Source organism: Lagenorhynchus albirostris, unplaced genomic scaffold, assembly GCF_949774975.1.
Source record: "Lagenorhynchus albirostris unplaced genomic scaffold, mLagAlb1.1 scaffold_336, whole genome shotgun sequence".
In the NCBI taxonomy this organism is placed as follows: Eukaryota; Metazoa; Chordata; class Mammalia; order Artiodactyla; family Delphinidae; genus Lagenorhynchus; species Lagenorhynchus albirostris.
In genome coordinates, this window is record NW_026783535.1 from 60,031 (window position 1) to 79,984 (window position 19,954).

The 19,954-nt window shown below is 53.7% G+C and overlaps 1 protein-coding gene across 1 annotated transcript in view; it reads right to left on the reverse strand.

The window, feature by feature from the left end:
- LOC132514357 (plexin-A4) overlaps positions 1 to 19,954 on the reverse strand; it is a gene marked incomplete at its 5' end in the record, with an annotated part of 100,028 nt that overhangs the window by 55,938 nt on the left and 24,136 nt on the right. Inside the window, 5 exons of the mRNA XM_060138975.1 lie at positions 3,677 to 3,794; positions 7,965 to 8,116; positions 12,046 to 12,236; positions 12,634 to 12,730; positions 17,827 to 18,027. Of these exons, the coding sequence (XP_059994958.1) occupies positions 3,677 to 3,794; positions 7,965 to 8,116; positions 12,046 to 12,236; positions 12,634 to 12,730; positions 17,827 to 18,027 (759 nt within the window). The remainder of the gene's footprint in view (positions 1 to 3,676; positions 3,795 to 7,964; positions 8,117 to 12,045; positions 12,237 to 12,633; positions 12,731 to 17,826; positions 18,028 to 19,954) is intronic.

Sequence of the window (19,954 nt, forward strand, 5' to 3'; positions counted from 1 at the left end):
TGGCTGGGTGCTGAGCTACTCTGGGGGTGGGGAGAGGATGATATAGAGACATGTTTTAACGTTGGGAGAACCTATTAATTATTCAAGGTTCGCTTCATAACTATTTTCCAGCGGGTCTGCGTGGGAAATCAGATGCGGCGTTATTTGCCATCTCTTCCCTTGGCTCCCTCCCTGGATGGAGGCAAAGGGGGGAAAAGTGTTGCCTCTACAGAGATCTCCAGGGATAGAACTGGCAACAGCCCAAGAGTGCTGATCTGCGGTCTACGGGCCTTGGCGTCGGGGTTTTGGGTGAATAAACCCACACATCAGAGCCTGGCCCGATTTGTGGAGGGAAACTGAGGCAGACCCAAACCTCGGCACTGGGAGGGGCTCCCCGGCACCCCCAGGCCCTGAGAGGCACCCCTGAAAAGGGGCTCGCCAGGGGCTTCCACGGGGGTCCCAATGCCACCTGCCAGCTGCCCAGCAGGGCGGGAAGGCAGTGAAGGCTCAGAGGTGTTGTGGGTGGGCGTGTGACAGAGGGGCATTCTGTCCTTCCTGCCTCCCTGGTATGACTCAAGGGGGACCTCTGCCCCTCATTCCCACCCTGAACCCCTCGGAGCTCTGTTGTCGGCAGTGGGGGGGGTTGCTCAGTGACCAGGTCCTTAATGCAAACTGGGGTCTGGGAGGAGACTGGGGTCCGTGGCACCATTTCCCCCCCCCGCAGCTCTTCCCAAGCGGGTGTGTATTGCCAGGATAGTGCCTCCAATAGAAAAGTGAGCACGCGTCTGAGTCCCAGGGACCCACTGGACCAATGCATTTTCGCCTCGTGGCAACAACTAGCACCTTCCCTGCTCTTCTGCTCCGATTTCCCCTCGTCCCCGTCAACCCCCCGCTCCCCACTCCCTTCTGCTCCCATCTTCTGGTGCCCCTCCACGTCACACCTCATGCCGGGAACAGCCTCCCGCTACTCGAGATCCATATGGAAAACTGTATTCTGCCTTAGACAGATCCTGCCTTTCCTTCTGGCTCCTTCCATGAAACCTTCCCTTAATACCTTCCATCCAACCACATCCTGCGCCCAGGGTGGAAACACTCATGCAGGCAAGACCTCCCCTGAGAGCAGAAGGGGCTTTTGGTTGTCTACCACATACATGTGTTACATGAATTAAGCCCAAGAGCAGGTATCACAGAAGAAGGAACAGCTGAAGAAGGAGACAGAGAAGGGAAGGGAGTCAGGCCACTCGAAGGCTTGAGGAAGGATTGGATAGGCAGGGCAGAACAGACCAAGGAACCTGGACAAGTCGAGAGGCGGTGGGCACCCTGGGCTCTTCTTGAGCTGGGGGCTGACATGATGAAAATGGTATCCCCCAGTGTGGCTGGACTAGAATGGGTTCAGACCAACGGCAGGGATTTAAGGGGGCCACTGCAGTAGCAAAGGGAATGGGAAAAGTAAGACTCCAGGACATGGTGATAGAGGGATTGACATCAGGCATTAGGGGAAGCCGAGCCACAGACCACCAAGATGGTGGGCCCGGTGACAGGCCACTGACAGAAATGGGCAAGGGAGGGGGACGCGCTGTTTACGGGAGCTGACAGCTCGGGTGGGCCATGGGAGGTGATGGCAGGACATCCAGGGGGCGGTGGCCTTTGAATTAGTCACAAAGGTAAGAAGCCTGGCTGGAGACACAGCAGAGACAGCTGAGGCCCAAAGGAAACGTCAGCTTAATGAAGTAGCGGCCGTTCCTGGTAGCGTTCGCTTTGTCACCGCCAAGAGACCACAGGATAAAAACTGTTCCAGGTAACTGACTGGCCAAGGAAGTCCAGTGCTTGCTTTGGCCATGCAGCGGTGTCCTCCCTTTTACCACAGCTGCCAGGTAATTTCAGAGCCAGATTTCACGCCCAATTTTCGTATGCCACGCCACACCTCTCAGCTGCTTGGGGAGCGCTGTCCGTGTCTCTACCCACCTCAGTCTCTCTCTCCCTCTCGTTATCTCAACTCTGCTGGAATAACAATGTCTGTGTATATAAATATATATATGATATACTATATATATATATATATACATTTATGTAAATATATGTACATTCATCACTAGTTGTCTTAAGGTATATTGGGTTTACCTTGGAAATTCCCTCAAACCCTTACCTATTCGTTTAGCATTTGGGAGTACAAATGCTAAACGAATAGGTAAAACTATACACATCCACTAAATCCATGACATGTGTGTGTTCCTCTAAGTGAGCTCCTGTGTGGGTTTAGTGACAGCCATATTTATAAGGTTGGTTAGCTTTCAAAGAGTGGAGAAGGAGCATTGCAGAGGTCAGGACCCAGGCAGAGAGGGGCATCTGAGGCACATCCCTCCCCGGTTCACTGCCACACCCACCCCCGCCCAGTCACATGGTGTGCAAGTCCTTCATCTCCTCTGTCCTTCTGGACTGTGGGCCTCCTGGGGCAGGGGCTGCATGGGGTCTGACTCATCACTGTCACACCTGCAAGCCAGGCCCATCAAACTATATTATAAAATGCAACCAATTGAGCAAGTATTTATCAAATAACCTAGGGAGAGGTATTGTGCAAGGTGATACGTGGTTGTCAGTTAAAGGGAGGAAGAAGAAAGAGAAGGAAGGCAGATGAAAGAAGAGGGAGGAAGGAAGGAAGGAAGGAGAAAAATGGACTTCTATGACATATTTCCGGGCATTTGATACCCAGTCATAAAATGCATCATTTCAGGTTTCCAGCTTCCAAAAGCAGCTCAGAATCATGAGGAAATGATCTCATCACATCTGGCATTAACCCGAGAAGTTAACTGGATGGTAAAACAGTTTTGGCAATGATGCGATGTATGTAGCAGGGGATATGCTCATGTCTCCAGCATCCCTGTCGTCACAAGGCAGGGAGGTTCCCAAGTCCCCTTGCTCACAGAAACCCTCACCAGGGCTGGTCCGGTACCCTTTTCAGGGGCCAGGGAGGGTCCAGGCTGGAGGGAGTGTGAGGGCAGGGGTGAGATCTGCAGAGAGGCGTTGGGGTGGGGAGGGAAATGTGGGGAAGGGTGTTGGGGCGAGAGGGAGTAAGACAGGGATAGGACGATGGTGAGTGAGGAAGGTGGGATGACTGGGGATAATGGGATGGAAGTGGTGGGGTGCTAGCACACAGGGAAAGGGCAGGGCACAGTAGTCATGGTGGCAATCACAGAAATCGTAAAGGCAGTGACACTAGAGGTGATAAATCTATTTTACCTAATTTTCACAGTAATACCGTGGGATAGATGCTTAGTATTATCATCCCCATTTTACAAATGGAGACACTGAGGCACAGAAAATTAAACAACTAGCCCAAGTCTACTCAGTTAATAAGCGGCAGAGCCAGGGCTCAAATCCCAGGAGTCCCCATGCACAGCCCACACTCTCACCCACCGTGTCACGCTGACACTCGGCCAGAAGGGGACATTGGGGCCTGAGAGCCAAAGCAACTTCCCTGGAGCTGCAGCCCAGCCCAGCCCAGCCCAGCCCAGCCCAGCCCAGCCAGGATGTAAACCCAGCTCTTCCCGACTTCCAAGGCTGTGCTCTCAAGCGCTGCAGGACGGGACTCCCACGACTTTGGCCTGGGTTTGCCCACAGAGGTCTAGAAGGGCTCAGCAATCATGGTAAAGAGGTCTGTGGCCTGTGCCTGGCCAGGCCATTGGTGGCCGGGACTCACCATGAAGTAATAGAGCTGCGAGGACCTGGCCATGAACTCGGGCCGACACACAGCCACACAGATCTCCACGAAGCCGGCGTGCTGGCTGGGCTTGGCCTCCCCCATCTCACACACGATCCTGCAGGGTGGAGAGGACAGACCCCCATGGGTCACAGGAGGGTCACAGGCCTCCCTGCCGTGACCCCTGGGCCCTACACCTACCCAGGCCTCCTTCTCTGTAGTAAGATCTCAGGGATGGGCAGGGAAGGAGGAGGTGAAAGATACCTGATTCCTCCCTTCGGGGGCTCCTTCCCTTCGGGGGCATTCCTCCCCCCCTTCGGGGGTTCTCAGGAAATGAGGAAGTGTGACCTACAGGGGTCTCCTTAGAGGCTCTCAGTAAAATGTGACTTACCCAAGGGCACACAGCCATCAGACAGGGACCTCGGAGCAGGGACCTAAGGTTTGCAGGTCCTCGCCTAGGAACTCTTTGCTCCCAAGGCATGGACTGCCTCAGGCAGTGCTTTCTGCTCCCAGCCCCAGCTGGGGGCCTGGCAGGGGAGGGGGTTTTCATGCCGGGGGGAGGGGAAAGGGTGGGGGAGAGTCATAAATTCTCCCCTTTAAAAAAATTTTTATTGTTTCACTAACAAAATTGGTTCATACCCTTTGAAAGCAAGACAGTATCAAAATGTGACAGTAAAATAAAGTGTGCCTTTCTTCACTAATCTCTCTCAAAACCTTGGTGTATAAATCCTTGCAGACCTTTCTCTAGACCTATGCAAATATATAATGTATATAATCTCCACTTTATAAATGAAGAACTGAGGCATGGAAAAGTTTGGCAACTTGCCCAAATATATAGATTTGCCCATATATCCACACGTGTGTATATATATTTATGTCTGATATTATGCACGCATATAAACATAAATGTGTATATATACACATGTACAATTATATACAAACATGCATATGTAAAGAAACATATACATGATCTTAAAAATAAAAGTGGAACTTAACCACCCATTATTTTTAACCCCTGCCTTTTTACTCAACAAAACAGCATGGACTTTCCCTCATGTCACAGTACACACAGCTTCATGGTATTTCGTAAGAGGCCTGTGTCATCATTTATTTAACCAGCCTCCTACTGTTATGCATTTAACTTACTCTGATTTTTCTCCTACTCCAAATAACCCCGCAAAATGAACCAACCTACACACCTCCTTAAGCATTGCATATTTACTAAAATAGATTTCTGAGAAGGATTATTTGTGCTTTTTTTTTTTTTTTTTTTTTTGCGGTACGCGGGCCTCTCACTGTTGTGGCCTCTCCCGTTTGCGGAGCACAGGCTCCGGACGCGCAGCCTCAGCGGCCATGGCTCATGGGCCCAGCCGCTACGCAGCATGTGGGATCTTCCCGGACCGGGGCACGAACCCGTGTCCCCTGCATCGGCAGGTGGACTCTCAACCACTGCGCCACCAGGGAAGCCCTTGTGCTTTTAATGTTTGATAGTAGTGGGAAATAATGGTCCAGAAGGACTGTCCCAATTTTTACTTCCATCAACAGCAAGTGAGTGAGATTACTTCACTCTTTGTCCAACTAGATATTATCAGTCCTTCAAAAATGTTCTAATATAATAGGAAAAAAGAGATCTCAATTTCATTTTTATTCCCCTGATTACTGGTGAGGTTGCATGTATTGTATGTGTGTGTGTGTGTGTGTGTGTGTGTGTGTGTGTGTGTGTGCTTAAATCTTAGACAGCCTTCCCTGTGACTTGCCTGATGCCCTCTCTGTATTTCGCGGATGGATTATCTTTTTGTAGGAGCTTCTGAATTAGGAGAATTAACTTTTCCCCATAATAAATATTGAAATTATTTTCTCTCAGTCGATCACTTGTTTTTCAACTTGGTTTATAAAGTCTTTGCCACTTGAAAGTTTAAAACTATCTGTGTGGTTCAATTGCTCATTCTCTTACTTTATGGCTTCGGGTTCTGGGTGAGAGTCTAGCAAAAATCTATGCTTTTCTGTTCCGATAACATAATTAATACATGTCCAGTTTTTTTAAAAGTACATAAAAGCACTTGCCATGCCTACATTCCACTCCCACCCCAACTGCATCACCCAGAAGTATCCATTGTCAACATACTGGTGTACGTGTTTCCAGTCTTGCCTTCCTTTTACAAAATTAATTATGAACTCTGCATCCTGCTTGGTAAGCTGTGTTCTCACTTTATATACCTTGAGTATATGCCTGGTCATGATTCTTCTACATATCACATTGAATGGTTGTGTAGTTTACTGTCCTATGTATAGACAATAATTTATTAAATTAATTCCCTATTTTTAGATATACAAATTGCTTCCACATTTTCACTGTTACAAATAAGGCCAAAATAAGCATTCTTGCAAATAAATATTTGTGCATTCTGTTTATTTAGGGAAAGTTCTAGAAGTATTATTCCCAGGCTAAAGATGTTTGACCTGCATTTCCAAACTGCCTTCCAGGAAGGTCGTCCCAATTTACCCTCCCGACATGAATGTATGAATGTGCTATTTCTTATGCCTCTCATCTGCACTGGGTGGGCATTAACTTTGAAAAATTGTTCCCCATTTCATTGGTTACTACTGATGTTAAAAATTTTTTTAATATGACTTTAGTTCTTTGTCTGTCCTGTGAATTGCACATTCATGCTCTTTGCTAATTTTGTGATAGTAGCCTTTTACCTATATCTTTTATCTAACCTCTTTAAATGTTAAGAAAAAGCATACTGTAACAGGCCATAACAATACTCTCAGTTTATCATTCATATTTTTACTTCACACACAGGGTTTCTGGTGCACAAGTTTTGTCTTACGTACTCAAATCTAATCTTTTCCTTTATAATTTTTTCTTTTGCAGTTATACCTGGAACATCTTCCCTTTCTTGAAATCAAATAAATTCTCACCTGCATTTTCTTCTAACCCTTTCACGTGTTCATTTTTTACCCTTAACTCTTTAATCCATCTGGAATTTACCTTGGTGTATGATGGGAAATAAGAATCTGATATGGTACTTTTACCGGGGGGTGAAACTGTACCACTTACTGAATGAGCTTTGCTTTCCTTGCTGATTTGAAATGTCATCTTTATCACATACTAATAGATTCTTTTTCTGGTGTTCTATCTTATTAAGTATCTTATTAAGTATCACGATATTTGATCATGTGGCTTTATAATATTTTTTATATTTTATATTTACATCTGGCTATACAAGTCCAGAGCAGGGCGCCTTAAAGTTCCCCGAATCACAATATATCCGTAGCAGCCTGCTTTGGTTTTGTTCTAGGAAGGACAAAAAGTTGAAGGAGCCACAGAAAGGTCTTTGGGTAAGTAAGTGATGATGGACCAGGATGGGTCCTACCAAGCCTGGAGCCTTCAATCATCTTATCTACTCTGAGTGTTTTGGGAAGAACCGGACGGAAATCAAGGAGGAATTGAGGATGGCAGGACTGATGGTTCCAGAATCACAAAATCTGGCTAAGACTCAACCAGCACAAGCATAAACGCACTCACCTACCTAAGTGAGACCTTGCAAAGAGTCAATAACTTATGCACACGGGGCCAAGTGGGAAGGTTTCACTCCGGGAGGGGCAGCAAAGAGGGTGGAGGATATAGATTCTGTTGCGCTGGTGAATATTTATTTCATGCTTGTGTTTGCTGGGCTGGAAAATTGTATTTACTTATTTACAAGGCAATACGTGACTCACAAACCTTCCCTGCCACGTAGGTTAGAGGTCAAGGTCACTCGTTGAATGGCCCTCTCCGTGGACCAGCAGACTTTGCTGGAGAAAAACAATCCAAGTCCCCACAGGCCTGAGAGTGGGTGTGAAGGTTCATTCTCAGCCTCCATAGAAGGGAGCACAGGATTAGCTTCTCCCGTAATTGGGGGAGGACAGGAGTGGGGAGTTAGGGACAGCGGAGGGAGCTAGGGCAAGGAGCTGAACTCACACGTCTGCAGATTTTGCTTTTGCTTTGTCTTGTTCCCACTCAACCTCACACCTCAAGGAGGTAATGATCACTTTCCCCTTTTCTCCCAGCCATCTCCCCTTCCCCTTCCTGGACTTCCCCCAATATGGCAGCTAGCTAGTTCGGGGGCTGGGGAGTTGTAGGAGTCCCCCACACCCTAGAACGTGAGGGACATTCTCCTTTTCTGTCCATAAGTTCTAAGACCATCTATTGTTGATCGGGGAAGGTAAGTCAACATCAAGCGTCTATTTATATGGACTTCTCTTCCCTGCTCCTCCCATGTCTCGGACGGCCTCCACTTACTGTTCCGCAGGGATGTAGCCATCTACCAAAGGGCTGCACTCCACGCCGGCCACCTTGACATGGGAGGCGATGTCCCGGAATTCCAGGCCCAGGTTCTCCCCTCGGATGGTGACCTTGGTGCCCCCTTCCCGGGGGCCTGTCACTGGGATTATCTAGAAGGAGGAAGCACAGTAATCAGACACCGAGACAGCGCGATCCCCCACTGCTGATGGGGCAAGGGAGAGGCTGCTGGTTTTTTCCTTTCTCCATCCCATTTCCTTTCCTATCTCCATCCCATTCCCTGAGTTGAGTCCAAGTCCACGAGGGCACCCAGGTCTGGGACTGTCAACGGGCAGGAGCTTCTGGGAGAATAGTCTGTGCCTGTGTATGGTTTTAGGAGCAGGGTTCAAAGCCCCTTGTTCCTCTTTGCATTTCACAGAAGAGAGAGAACGTGATCTGCAGTGCTACTGGGTAATTCACAGAGAATCGGGATTAAAGCCTTCCAGCATATGCTCGTGTTGGTTCCACTCTCAGTGAAAATGAACAAGCCTCCTATTGACCCACACAACCCTCCACACGATGGCATCCACCCATCTTTCAAGAGCCTTGTCATAAGTCACTTCTCCATCACCAGATGTTCTCTCGGTTTCTCTCCACTGAGATTTCAGGATACCTTCTTTGTGCTCTTTTCACATAACGTTTGTGTCGGATTCCCCACCCTGCCGCCCCCCTACCCCACCTCTTCAGATCCCGAGTCCCTGAGAGCAGGGATGGTGGTGCCTCCTTTCTCTGTGTGAGCTTTCCAGTGATGGTACCATATTTTATTTCTTGAGTTGTAATTGTACTGAAAACCCCAACGATCCAAGAATCTTCCTGGAGTTAGAAAAGCCTTCGTCGCTGCCCCTCTGACTTCATTGTTTGGCTTGGTTTGTCTGGGTTTAATTTAGACTTTACCCTCATACACTTGCCCAAAATGACTGGCTTTCCCTCCGAAGACATCACTGTTGATGCTAAAAACCCATGACTGGAATGTTAGGATTCAACCACCAAGGGCCTGCTTTGAGGTGGCGGCTCAAAGTTCACGTGATCTAATTATAACCTCCCACAGCAGTGACCTTAGTGGCAGAAGACATTCCATGCCAGCCTCTCCTGGCATTTCACAGACCAGAGAAGGGCCCATTTCCTGTTCCTGGTGTCTCTGAACATCAGCACCTGGATCTCGGCCAACGTCAATGGGATCACGATAGGAGAAGCCCAGGTAGGCTCCCTCTTAATATTTCCTACTCTCTCCATCCCCCCAGGGTCACAAGTGGGCGGTTCCATCCTGGGGGGAGGGTGGAGGGTGGGGAAGGGAGTGACAGCTTTGCCGAGCCTTGTAGGCTATTCACCTACAAAGCTCAAGATACTTCCTGCTTCTCACATATGCAGGTGTGCACATCTGTGAGTGTGAGGGTTCATGAGTGTGTGGGTTTGCACATGCACGTTCCCACTGCAGTGGAAAAAAGAATAGGTTCTTTGGAGACACAGGCTTGTTTCTGTGTGAGGGAGATAGACAGATAGAGGGGGGGTGGGCAGCGGGAGTCCCTGTCCTTCCCAGAGGCCTGCCCAACCAGTCCCCAAAGCGCCACTGGCACCTGGCAGCAGCATCTGCATATTGCAGCCCTGGCTCGTCGTCCTGAAAACGAAGTTTTATCTCTGGCCCAGTCCATGGTTCTCCAGGATCCCTGGAGGGCTGCTGCCAGTACGGAGCCAGTAAATAGCGTCCGTCGCAGGGAGGTTTGTTTAATTTGCCATCTCCTCCCTGTGATGTTTTTGGTCTCAGGCCAAGAAGAAAGCCAGTCCCACTGTTTTCACCAGACACACCATTAGCGGTCCTGAGAGGCAGCCCCCTGGGGGATGGCTTCTTGCTACGGGGCTCTGAGGGTGGGGGCCGGCAGGAAAGGAGGGGGGCCCTCGTTCAGATGTGGCGCCAGAGGCATCCACCTGCTCCCTTTTCCAGATAATTCTGTAGGTAAAATACATAAGTATCTTTCCCCAGTTTGAGAATCACTGTTGAGATTCCTACCCATGCAGGAGACTGAAGTCGGGGCTGAATGAAGCTCTCGGCACCCGGAAAACCAGGAATGTGGAGGGTGAAGGTGCCAAAGTGGGGGTCACATCTAGAGGGCCACGCCCGAGAGGCTGCTTTGCCGGAGGAAGCTGCTTACTCAGAGTCAAGCACCTTCCTGCTTTTACACATCCCCGGTGCGCACGCAGCATTTGTGAGGGAGGGTCGAGGGAATGTATGGGAGTGTTTGCCTTTGTGGTGGCGGAGGACGGCAATCCAGTAACCAAGGGACTCGGCCTTCAGGGGCCCTTGATTTACGCTTTGGTCAGAGTAAATCTGAGCATGGGTCTTTTCATGTGGGAAAGGGTGATAATGACCTTGGCCTTGGCAGGCATCATGGGTTGAACCGTGTCCCCCTAAATCCATATGTTGAAGTCCTAAACCCCAGCACCTCAGAATTGTGACCTTCTTTGGAGAAAGGGTCTTTATAGAGGGAGTCAAGTCAAAATGGGGTCATTCAGGTGGGTCCTAATCCAATAGGACTGATGTCCTCATAAGAAGAGGAAATTTGCAGAGACACACATGGCAGGAAGTCAATATGAAGAGGCACAGGAAGAAGACAGCCACCTACAAGCCAAGGAGAGAGGCCTGGAACGGACCCTTGCCTCACAGCCATTAGAAGGAACCGACCCTGCGACACCTTGATCTCGACTTCCAGCCTCCAGAACCGAGAGACCATACATTTCTGTTGTTTACAGCACTTCATTGCAGCAGCCCTAGGAAACCACATAGCAGGTTGTTGTGAGGCCGGATGAAGTGAGGGATATGAGGCTATTTCACAAACTCTGAAGCACCACACAAACGTTTGGCCTGTGATTGTGCCGTTGTAAGGGTACCAGACACGGGTGTTTGTGAAAGTGCACAGAGCTGGATGCCCAGCGTCCCCTCACTATGGACAGATGGACTGAGCTTCTGTCTCATCTTCCCTGGGTCCCCCCGTGGCATTATCATCAGCAGCATCAACCATGGCAAAGAGGCACCGCGCACCTACAATGAGCGAAGTGCTGGGCCCCAGGGGCAGACGTGTCAGACACCGTCCTGTAGCTGAGACACGCACGTCTTTCCCTTATTTTATGAGTGGAGCAAGGGATTCCAGCCCGGGTGCGGGGGACCTTAGAGGGTCTTCGTGCCGGGAGTGTGGAGGTGAAGACACCAGGGCAGCGATGGGCTTAGACACGGGATTTAAAAATGATTTTAACAGTGTCAGTGATCAACGAGGAGGCGGAGGGTGATGAGACCCCCACGGGCTGGGCATGCAGCCAGGCATCTTGCATGGGTTCGCTCATGGAATCCCTGTCACCCCTGTGAGGTGGACGCTTCGACCCAGGGCACGGGTGAGCAAGCTGAGGCCTGGAGATGGAGATGAAGTAGTCGCAGGGGACCCAACAATTACTTGGGATTAGCAAATGGAGCTGGGATTCAAACGCTGTTCTCTGTGATCCCCCGTCTGCCCCGCCCCTCACGGCTCCGCGTTCCACGGCCCGCGGCCCTCTGTCCCCCTGAACTGTGCTCCTGGTCCGTTCCTGCCACTTCACAGCTTCGGTCTGCTTCGTGTGGGTCCCGAGGCCTCTCCGCTCTGACCTGCTCCACCTCTCCGGGGCTGGGCTCCACGCCCTTGACCCCAGGCAGCCTCCACCCACAAGCTGACTGCTTAATGAGGCCGCAGCCGATGGACCTTCATGGCCTTGCCACCAGGACTCTTGGAGACGAGGAAGGGGTGTCGAGGACCGCGAGTCCTCTCGGACGCGGCTCACACGGAGACTCCATGGGACAGTCGAACCCTCTCTGCTCTCGACCTCCCTTGATGAGGGGAGGGCCTCTGAGCCAAGCCTAAAGCTGCTACGGATTTGCAGGGAAATGAGGATGCCCGCAGCCAGCTGGGCACCTGGTGGACACGGGGGTGACTGACACCATGCCAGCCATGGCTCCCAGGGCCCCGCCCGTGGCAGGACAGGGCCCAGCGGCCCAGAGCGGGCCCAGCGGACCACGGCTCACCTCTGTGATGCGGGGGTTCGTGCACTTGCTGTTGGTGCCCGACAGCTCCAGCCAGTGGCTCTCGTGGATGGGGCAGTGCTGCCGGAGGGTACACTGGCCCTGGCCCTGGCACCAGCCGCATTCAAAGTCCGGGTCCGCCTTGAGGCACAGCCCGCAGCTCTCACGCATGGCGCCGCACTTGTAGAGGTGAACTGTGGGCAAAGGGCAAGGGGGGCTTGGAGGTGGGGGCAGGGGGCTGGGAGGGGCCCGGGAGTGCGGACCAGGAGGGCAGTGCTGGCCTGGATGATGGGACATGAGGCAGCCTTGTCCCCTCCGCCCTCCGGATGCAGGGAAAGCCTGAGCAGAGGGTCGTGGCTGGGCGGTGGAGCCTCCCTCAGTCTCTGGGGCCCCCCTCCAGCCTGCGCTGCTCCCTCCACTGTACTCCCGGCAGCCGTCGCCCTGCGCCCCCTGCGCCGAGCAGTCACAGAGCAGCGAGGGCGCTGGGGAGGGGCGGAGAGCGGGCTTGGCTTGGGTGGGGGACGGAATGGCACTGCCCACCGGTGGGAGCTGCTCCCCCCTCCCCGGCCTGCCCAGGCCCTCCTTCCGCACCTTTGTTCTGAGCTGGGTTATCAATGTTGAAGTGCCCGTTCCACACGACTGTCAGCTTCACCGGCAGGTTGTTGATCTCCATCCCTTCGTAGGAATACTGCAGCCAGGACCGGAAGGAAAGGAGAAAGCTGGGTCACAGAGATTTCTAGTGGGGGGGGGGGCCCAATGTTCGGCCTGGTGTCTGCAGAGTGCACGGGGTCAAAGGCAGGCCAAGACATAAGCATGGGTGGGCAGGGTGGGGACGTGCATCTCAGGGGACCAGACCAGGGGGTCAAGAAGCTAAGGCGGGGGGATGCCAGGCCTGGGGGGACACCCATTTGGAATGTGGGTTCACAGAGCAGATTTGAGCAAGTGGCTTGGCCACCTTCTGCGGAGGCCCGTTCCTGCCAGCTGGGCTCTCCCCGGGAAGTTAGTGAGAGAGGGGCCTGCTCCCGCCCTGGCTGCCCAGGGGAACCTGCCAGTCCTCAACGCGATTTGGGAGCTTTAATTTCTAGGACACGTTCAGGGGAGGTGGGTGCTTTACCAGAGGCCTGGCCAAGCCTGATGTGCAGGCAGGGAGAGTGGCTGCAGAGGGGAGGCAATGAAGGAGCTGCACTCTTCAGGGGATGAGTGGCTGAGGGTTAACAGAAGAGGACTGCGTGAGAGCTCAGAGGTGAGGTGGGAAATCCTGAGGTCACCCTAGGGCACAGACCTGGGAATCTGGGTCAAGTCCTCAAAGGCTCCAAGACAGAGCAGGGGCCCCAGCTCCACAGCTGCCCATGGTGGGGCGGCAGGGAGCTGCCTCTGGGCCCCGCTTCCCTGCCGGGCTCTCCTCTAATGTTCCACCCAGCTGGGTCCATCCCACGGGGCTGCGGTGCTAAGGCGGGGAGCGGGGGAAGTGGGAGGTACCTCTCAGGCAGCCCCCAGTATGCCCGCCCCCGTCCGCCTTCTGCAGCAGGCATTCTCTATCCCCGGGGAAGGAGGGCAGGCAGCAGGAGCTTGGAACCTGCCCTGGGCAGCTTTTCCAATCCCTACCTGATGATTTTCTCGTTATTCCACTAGATTCTGCCCACCACAGGGGGTGGGATGGAGGATCAGAGCTGAGACAGGTTTTCTGCAGAGGAGGGGCCGAGGATGGGCGATTTGTTGGAAGAGTTCAGTCCAGGAGACTTGGTCTGAAGTTGTGTTTGCAGAGCCAGTGGGCTCTTTTAACGCAGAGTTTAAGTTTGGTGGGGCTGGGCCGTGGGGATGCTCGTGGCTGTTGTGTCAGGCCACTGATGCCCCCTCCTTCACTGAGGGGAGGGCAGCACAGAAACTCGGGAATGCACCAGCTGTGGAGGGTCTCAGGGCCTCTGCCTCTGTAGCTTATCCGTAGGGCTTCTAAAGGAGATGTTATCATCTTAACCTGGGAACCTGCCCTATATCCCTGAGTGACAGAACGTGCTCCACGATGAGCATGCTGTGACGCTGCCCTCCTACAGAAACGTAAGTAGGGTGTGTGTCCAGCCTTCTTCGGGCTCTAACCTAGCACGCCAGAAGTTTTCACTAACTCCCTGGTGATGACGCCCAGGCCAGGGAGCCACATGTGCTGCCTGTCCCACAATGGCGGTGGTTTGCCTTGTACCATCCACACTCTGGTATAATCTCCCTCGAGACTGATGACACCTGGGCCAAGGCCAGGGTTCGGGCTGAGCCATAGAATAAGCGAAGCTCCCTAGCCCTGCAGAAGCAACACTGGAGAATTTGTTTTGATCATCCCATAACTCAGCTGGGGACTCAGAAGGTTTCTGCCACGAAGCCCACTAGCCAACTCCCCAGAGATTTAAGTTTTTCGCGTCTGGGTGGGTCGTTCCAAGTCGTCGTGAGTTTTCTCAAAAAAAAACCTCTTCCCCTCTCATGGTGGTCCGTGGACCACCTTCATCAGAGTCATGGGGGTGGGGCTGGGGATGAGGCCTACTAAATGCAGCTTCCAAGGCCCCACCCAGACCTGCCGAACTAGAACCTCTGGAGACAGGAGCATTTCCAGTTAGGTACTCTGAGTCTGGTGCTGTGAAAGTTAGAGAATCGCTGCTCCTTGCCATCTGCTAGCAGCAGGGAGACAGAGGACAGCCAAGGGGGAAGTGTGTAGGGGGGGTGGGGGGAGAACCCGTTCCAGACGCCCCTTCCCATCTCCTCCTCTAGCCAAGCTCCACTGCCCCCATCCTTCCCGTCCCCTTCCTCCAAGGCCCCAGTGGGGGAAAGGTGGCAGGGGCCAGTGTCAGGCTGCTCCGACCTCTAGGAGGGATGCTGGTGGTGCCTAAATCGGCATCGAAGCCAGGCTCCTGCCTCTCAGGCCTGGGTCTGTCCAGGACCCAAAGTGGAAGCAGCAGGCAGCAACCAGGGGTGTGTTGGTCGAAGATCAAGAGAACCTTCAGGCCCCTCTCAGGAAGGACCTGAGATCCCCCCAAGATCAAGGCAAGACATACTGCCCACGTATGCATGGGAGCGTCTGCCTGCATGACCGTCTTTGCATGCGTACATGAACGTCTTCCCACGCGTGCTGAAGTGAGAAGAGGTCTGTGCACATCCGTAGGATCTATGCATTCAGATGTGCGTGTGCATGTGAGCACACACGGGCACACACGTGTACTGCCGTGTAGGGGCTCCGCAGTGACCGGCTGTGTGAATGTGGGCAGAGGATCTGAATCTCAGACTCCCCACGTGTAAAGTGGGAATTACACGCAGTGCGTACCTCACGGGATTGTTGGGAGGGTTCAAGATAACCATCCGATGCTCTGGGCACAGTGCCTGCGGCAGAGAAGGAGCACCCAAATATTATCGTGTATTTGAATCTACGTGTGTGCACTTGGGGATGCTGTGCAAAAATACACCTGTGTGCCCCGTGTTTCTGTTTATGTGGAATAACAATAGCAGCACTTATTGAGTGTTTCTGCGCCAGACACTTGGTACACGTGGAGACGGATGCACACGAGAACACTTATGTGCTCAGATGTGCGTGTGTGTGCACGCATTTTCTTTCTGAAGGAAAAATAAAAAAGGCTTTAAGGATCAAATATCCTGGGCATTGCTTCCTCTTTCTCCTCATTCCTGAGATCTCAATTCTAAAATATTACAGAAATCATTAACCCCGGTGTTGCCCACCAACCCCTTGACCTCGCCCCTCTAGGGAGGTCACGCTCCTTCCTGGAGATGCCCTCTCTCCCCCTTGACCTGCATCCTGCAGGGGGAGGGGCGGACTGCTGGGGACCCCGGACCACTGGCTCGCATCCCCCACCACTCTCCACCTCTGCTCCACGTAGCATTTATATAGCCCTCTATGATCAGTGGGCAGTTGATCTGCACAGCCCGGAGCTGGGGGAAGAGTGTTTCAGGCTCCTATGGGCCAGGAGGTTAAGTGTCTCAGTCAAGGTCTGGCTCATCGTGGCCCAGCTCTTGGACGACGTTGCTCATCACCTGGGGAAAGAGTGAACCCCCGTTTCCCTACTTTCTAGAGCAAAGAGAAGACCTCTGTATAATTTGGACGTTCTTCCCTCCAACCATTCCCTTGTCTGAGATTTTTTGCTGCAAAGTTCTATCATTCTATCACCAACGTAAGACACCAGTGTATGCTGTGTCCATCTCCAGGACCCCAGAGGCTCAGCAGACCCATTCCCAGCTGTGTTCCAGTAAAGCGGGAAGGGGGAAAATTTACCCCCTATCGGTCTCCCTGTCCTTGTTTTGCACGCAGTAAATTGGGGCACGACGAGAAACCATGGGGCCACTGCGGGTCGGTGGAAGATGGGCCTAGAGCCCTAGGGCCTCATGGCTGGCACTGTAGCTGGCCAGCTGTCCCCTGCGGCCCACTGACTCCCGTGATTGCCAGTGACTGAGGGGCGGGACTGGGCACTATTATTAGCAGCACTTGACATCTCCTGGAGCCTCTGTCTAAAGGAGGCCACGAATACCCACAGTTGCTTCTAACCCTCCTCCAACTGCTGCCTGTGAGCTGCCCTGTTCTCTGCCAACAGGCCCCCGAGGGCTACAGTGATTGGCCCGGGGCCTGTCCCCAAATAGTGGGCTGGAAGTGACCTGCCTGTCCACCCAGCCCTGTGTCACCCCATGCAGAATGCTCCTGTGCCTCTCTTTTCCTTCTCTGCTCTCCTCTGAGACCCCCTCTGCCACCAAAACTCACGGGTGGTGGAGCGGGCTTGATTTCTCACAGGTCGTGAGACCCTGCCACTCACGAACTGTGTGACCTTGGGCGTGTCACTTACCCTCGGGGCAAGGGTGGGTTACCCTGGAAGTCAATGGAGACTCAGGGCCAGCTTCAGGGCCCTGCACTCACCCACATGGCCCTTCCTAAGGCCTGCCTGCATATCTCATTTGTATTGACGTATTTCATTCTTAAAGAAGGTCCCCCAAAGTATGTAACTCTCAGCCCCACAAATCCAATCCTGCCCCTACTCTGGGCCTCCCGTTTCTCCTCTGCACAGTGAAGAAGAATGTGGGTTTCACCTCGCTTGCAAATGTTACGAGTCTTTAAGTCTGTTAGTCTCTGAGCATCTGGGTGCACAGCAATAGCCCAGAAAGAGAGAATGAGGGAGAGCAGAGCCGGGGCTGGGAAGGCCACGGGGCCGGCGGGGGAGCTGGCAGGCAGGGGTGCACACTGTGTGGTGACCCGGGACCAGGCGAAGGCTGCTGGCCGCAGGGGGCTGCTGACCCGTTGCTGGTCCAGCATGGACCCAACCTGGATTTCTAAATACTGGGCAGGGTTTGTGCCGATCTACACAGCACAGCCCCGGGGGGCTCCTTCCTGTTCCAAGGCTCCTTTTGCAGGGGCTGGTCTGTCTCAGAAGCCTCGTGTGCTGGGAAACAGCCTCTGCGTGGCTGTACAGGCCGAGGTGCGCCTTTGTGGGCTCACATGAGGCCCCCAGGTCAGCCCTGGTAGGAAGTCAGGACCCAGGGTTTCCAGAGCGGCTCTCAGGAAGGAGGATGGGCACGCCCTGTGAATACATCTGCCCACAAAGAGCGCTCAGCAGCCCCAAGGCGGGCCCCTGCTGGGTCACCACGACAGGGCCACACCTCCAGGCAGACGCCTGGTGGACTGGGCCGGGCTGGCAGGGTCAGAGGAAGCAGTTGCCGGGGGAGCTGAGCGGTTCTGTGGGGCTCGGGGCAGTCCTGCCGAGCGGGCTGATCTGACCCCAGGGGGCGGGGGGCGCCCGGGGCGGCACTCACAGAGGTGTTCTGGCACTGCACGCTGGAGCTGTTGAAGCGCAGGGCGGGCACCCTCTGCTCGCTGCCCTGGATGCTGAGGACGCACTCGTACCCGCGCTGCCCCGACTGCGGCTGGGGGAGGTTCTTGGCCTTGAGGGTGATGGGCTTGATCACCTCCACGGGCACCAGGATCTTGTCCACTCGCAGCAGCTGCGGGCAGTCCTGGGGACAGACAGTGAGGCTCAGGTCGGGCTGCGGGAAGCCCCTGGTATCACCCAGATGTCCCCAGACTCCACCCTCCCCAGGACTCCCCACGCACGGCCCTCGGCGCTGCTGCCCACCCCCGACCACCGTGGAGGAGGCAGTGAGACTGAGCCAGCCGGGTCCCGGCATCCCCACCTTGAGGCCCCTCCTCACAGAGCTCGTCCCCTGCCCTCGTCAGCTTCTTTTGCAATGCGCTCCAGACCCTCTGGTCCAGACTCCCAGCGGTCCCTCCCCTCTCAGCGCCCTCCTCCCCTAGCAGACTGACCCTGCTGGCTGGGCGTCCTGTCCCACTCTGGGCTGAAGACCGCTTTGCCTCAGTTCCAGGCTGCCAAGAGCTGGGACAGAGGTGCCCAAGCGAGCAGCTACACGGTGACACAAAGCCCTGGGCCGAGGCTCTGGAATGTGAGTCTGGAAGGGGTGGGAGGACCTTTCATAAGGCATTTGGGAATGTTCTACAATGAGCCCCAGAGACCTTTGAAATCCAGAAGCTTCTGACCGAGCTCCGGGGATGGCCGGCCCCCAAGAACATGCCCCTCAGAGCAGGTACACTCTGCATCCCCTCCAGCTGCTCGTCCCCGAGCCAAGGGGGGGCCCCTGAACACATTCGGCATGGAGGAAATGAATCACTGGGCCCCTTTTCGCTGGGGCAATCAGCTCTGTCCAGGGAGGGCTGGGGGGAGAATGGGGTCAAATAAGGAGCACGGTGCTCTGCCCTGCTGGGAGGTGGGAGCTGGTGTGTGGCTGGATTCACAGGAGCTGCATGGACAGGAGTGAGGCCCTGGGCCAGGCAGGTCCCACCAGCCCCAGATTCCTCCCCCTGTGGCACTGTTTGGGGCATGCCCACCAGACAGACGGCTTCTGGGCAGGTAGACGGACAAAAGCATGGCTCACACATCCTTCATGAGGACGCTGCCCCGTGGGCTCACTGCTGACTCTCAGGGGCCCCCCTGACCTCAGCCCTCTTCCCCAGCAAAGTAAGGCAGAAAGGAGGCCAGGGGAAGGGCAGATGGGAGGGGCCCCAGGCAATCAGGCACCCGGCGGCTGTCCCCCCCGGGGTCTGAAAACAAACATGAGCCCCCTGGTCACTGAAAGCTGGAGGGAGAAGAGCTCTAGGGCCGCTGAGCTTCTGACGAGCTGTGGAACCCTGAGCTCACCACGCATCAATCCCCACTTTGAGACTCAGCTACCTCATCTGTCAGTTGGGTGGCATCCAAGGCCCCATTCAGCTCTAACCAGTCCTGAGTCCATGATTTGGGTGGTCTCACCTCTGTTCTTCCCGATTACCCTGTAGCCTTGCTTTAGGGAAGCACCCCAGGCCCATTAAATGAATGCCCTCCTCTCCTCTAGGCTATGCACGCCTTTATCCTGAATGGCTAAACGGGGGAGCAGCAGACCCAGCAATTCCACTTCTGAGTTTGCATCCAAAAGAGCTGAAAGCAGGGTCTCGAAGAGACACTTGATGCCCATATGCTCAGGGCAGCAGTACTCACACAGCCAAAAGGTGGAAGCAACGGAGGTGCCCCCGCAGATGAATGGATAAGCGAAATGTGATACATACATGCAATGGAATACGATTCAGCCTCAAAAAGGCATTTAAACACACGCTAAGTCATGGGTGAATCTTGAAAACATTACGCGGAGCCAGTCACTACAGGACAAACACCACAGGATTCCTCTCATAGGAGGTGCCCAGGGTAGTCACATTCACAGAGACAGAAGGTAGAAGAGTGGTTTCTGGAGCACGAGAGAAGGGGGAGTTAGGGTTTAACGGTGCAGAGTTTCAGTTGGGAAAGATGAATAGAGTTTTGGAGACGGATGGTGGTTATGGCTGTACCACAACGTGAATGTATATACTTATTGCCACTAAACTGTACACATACAACTG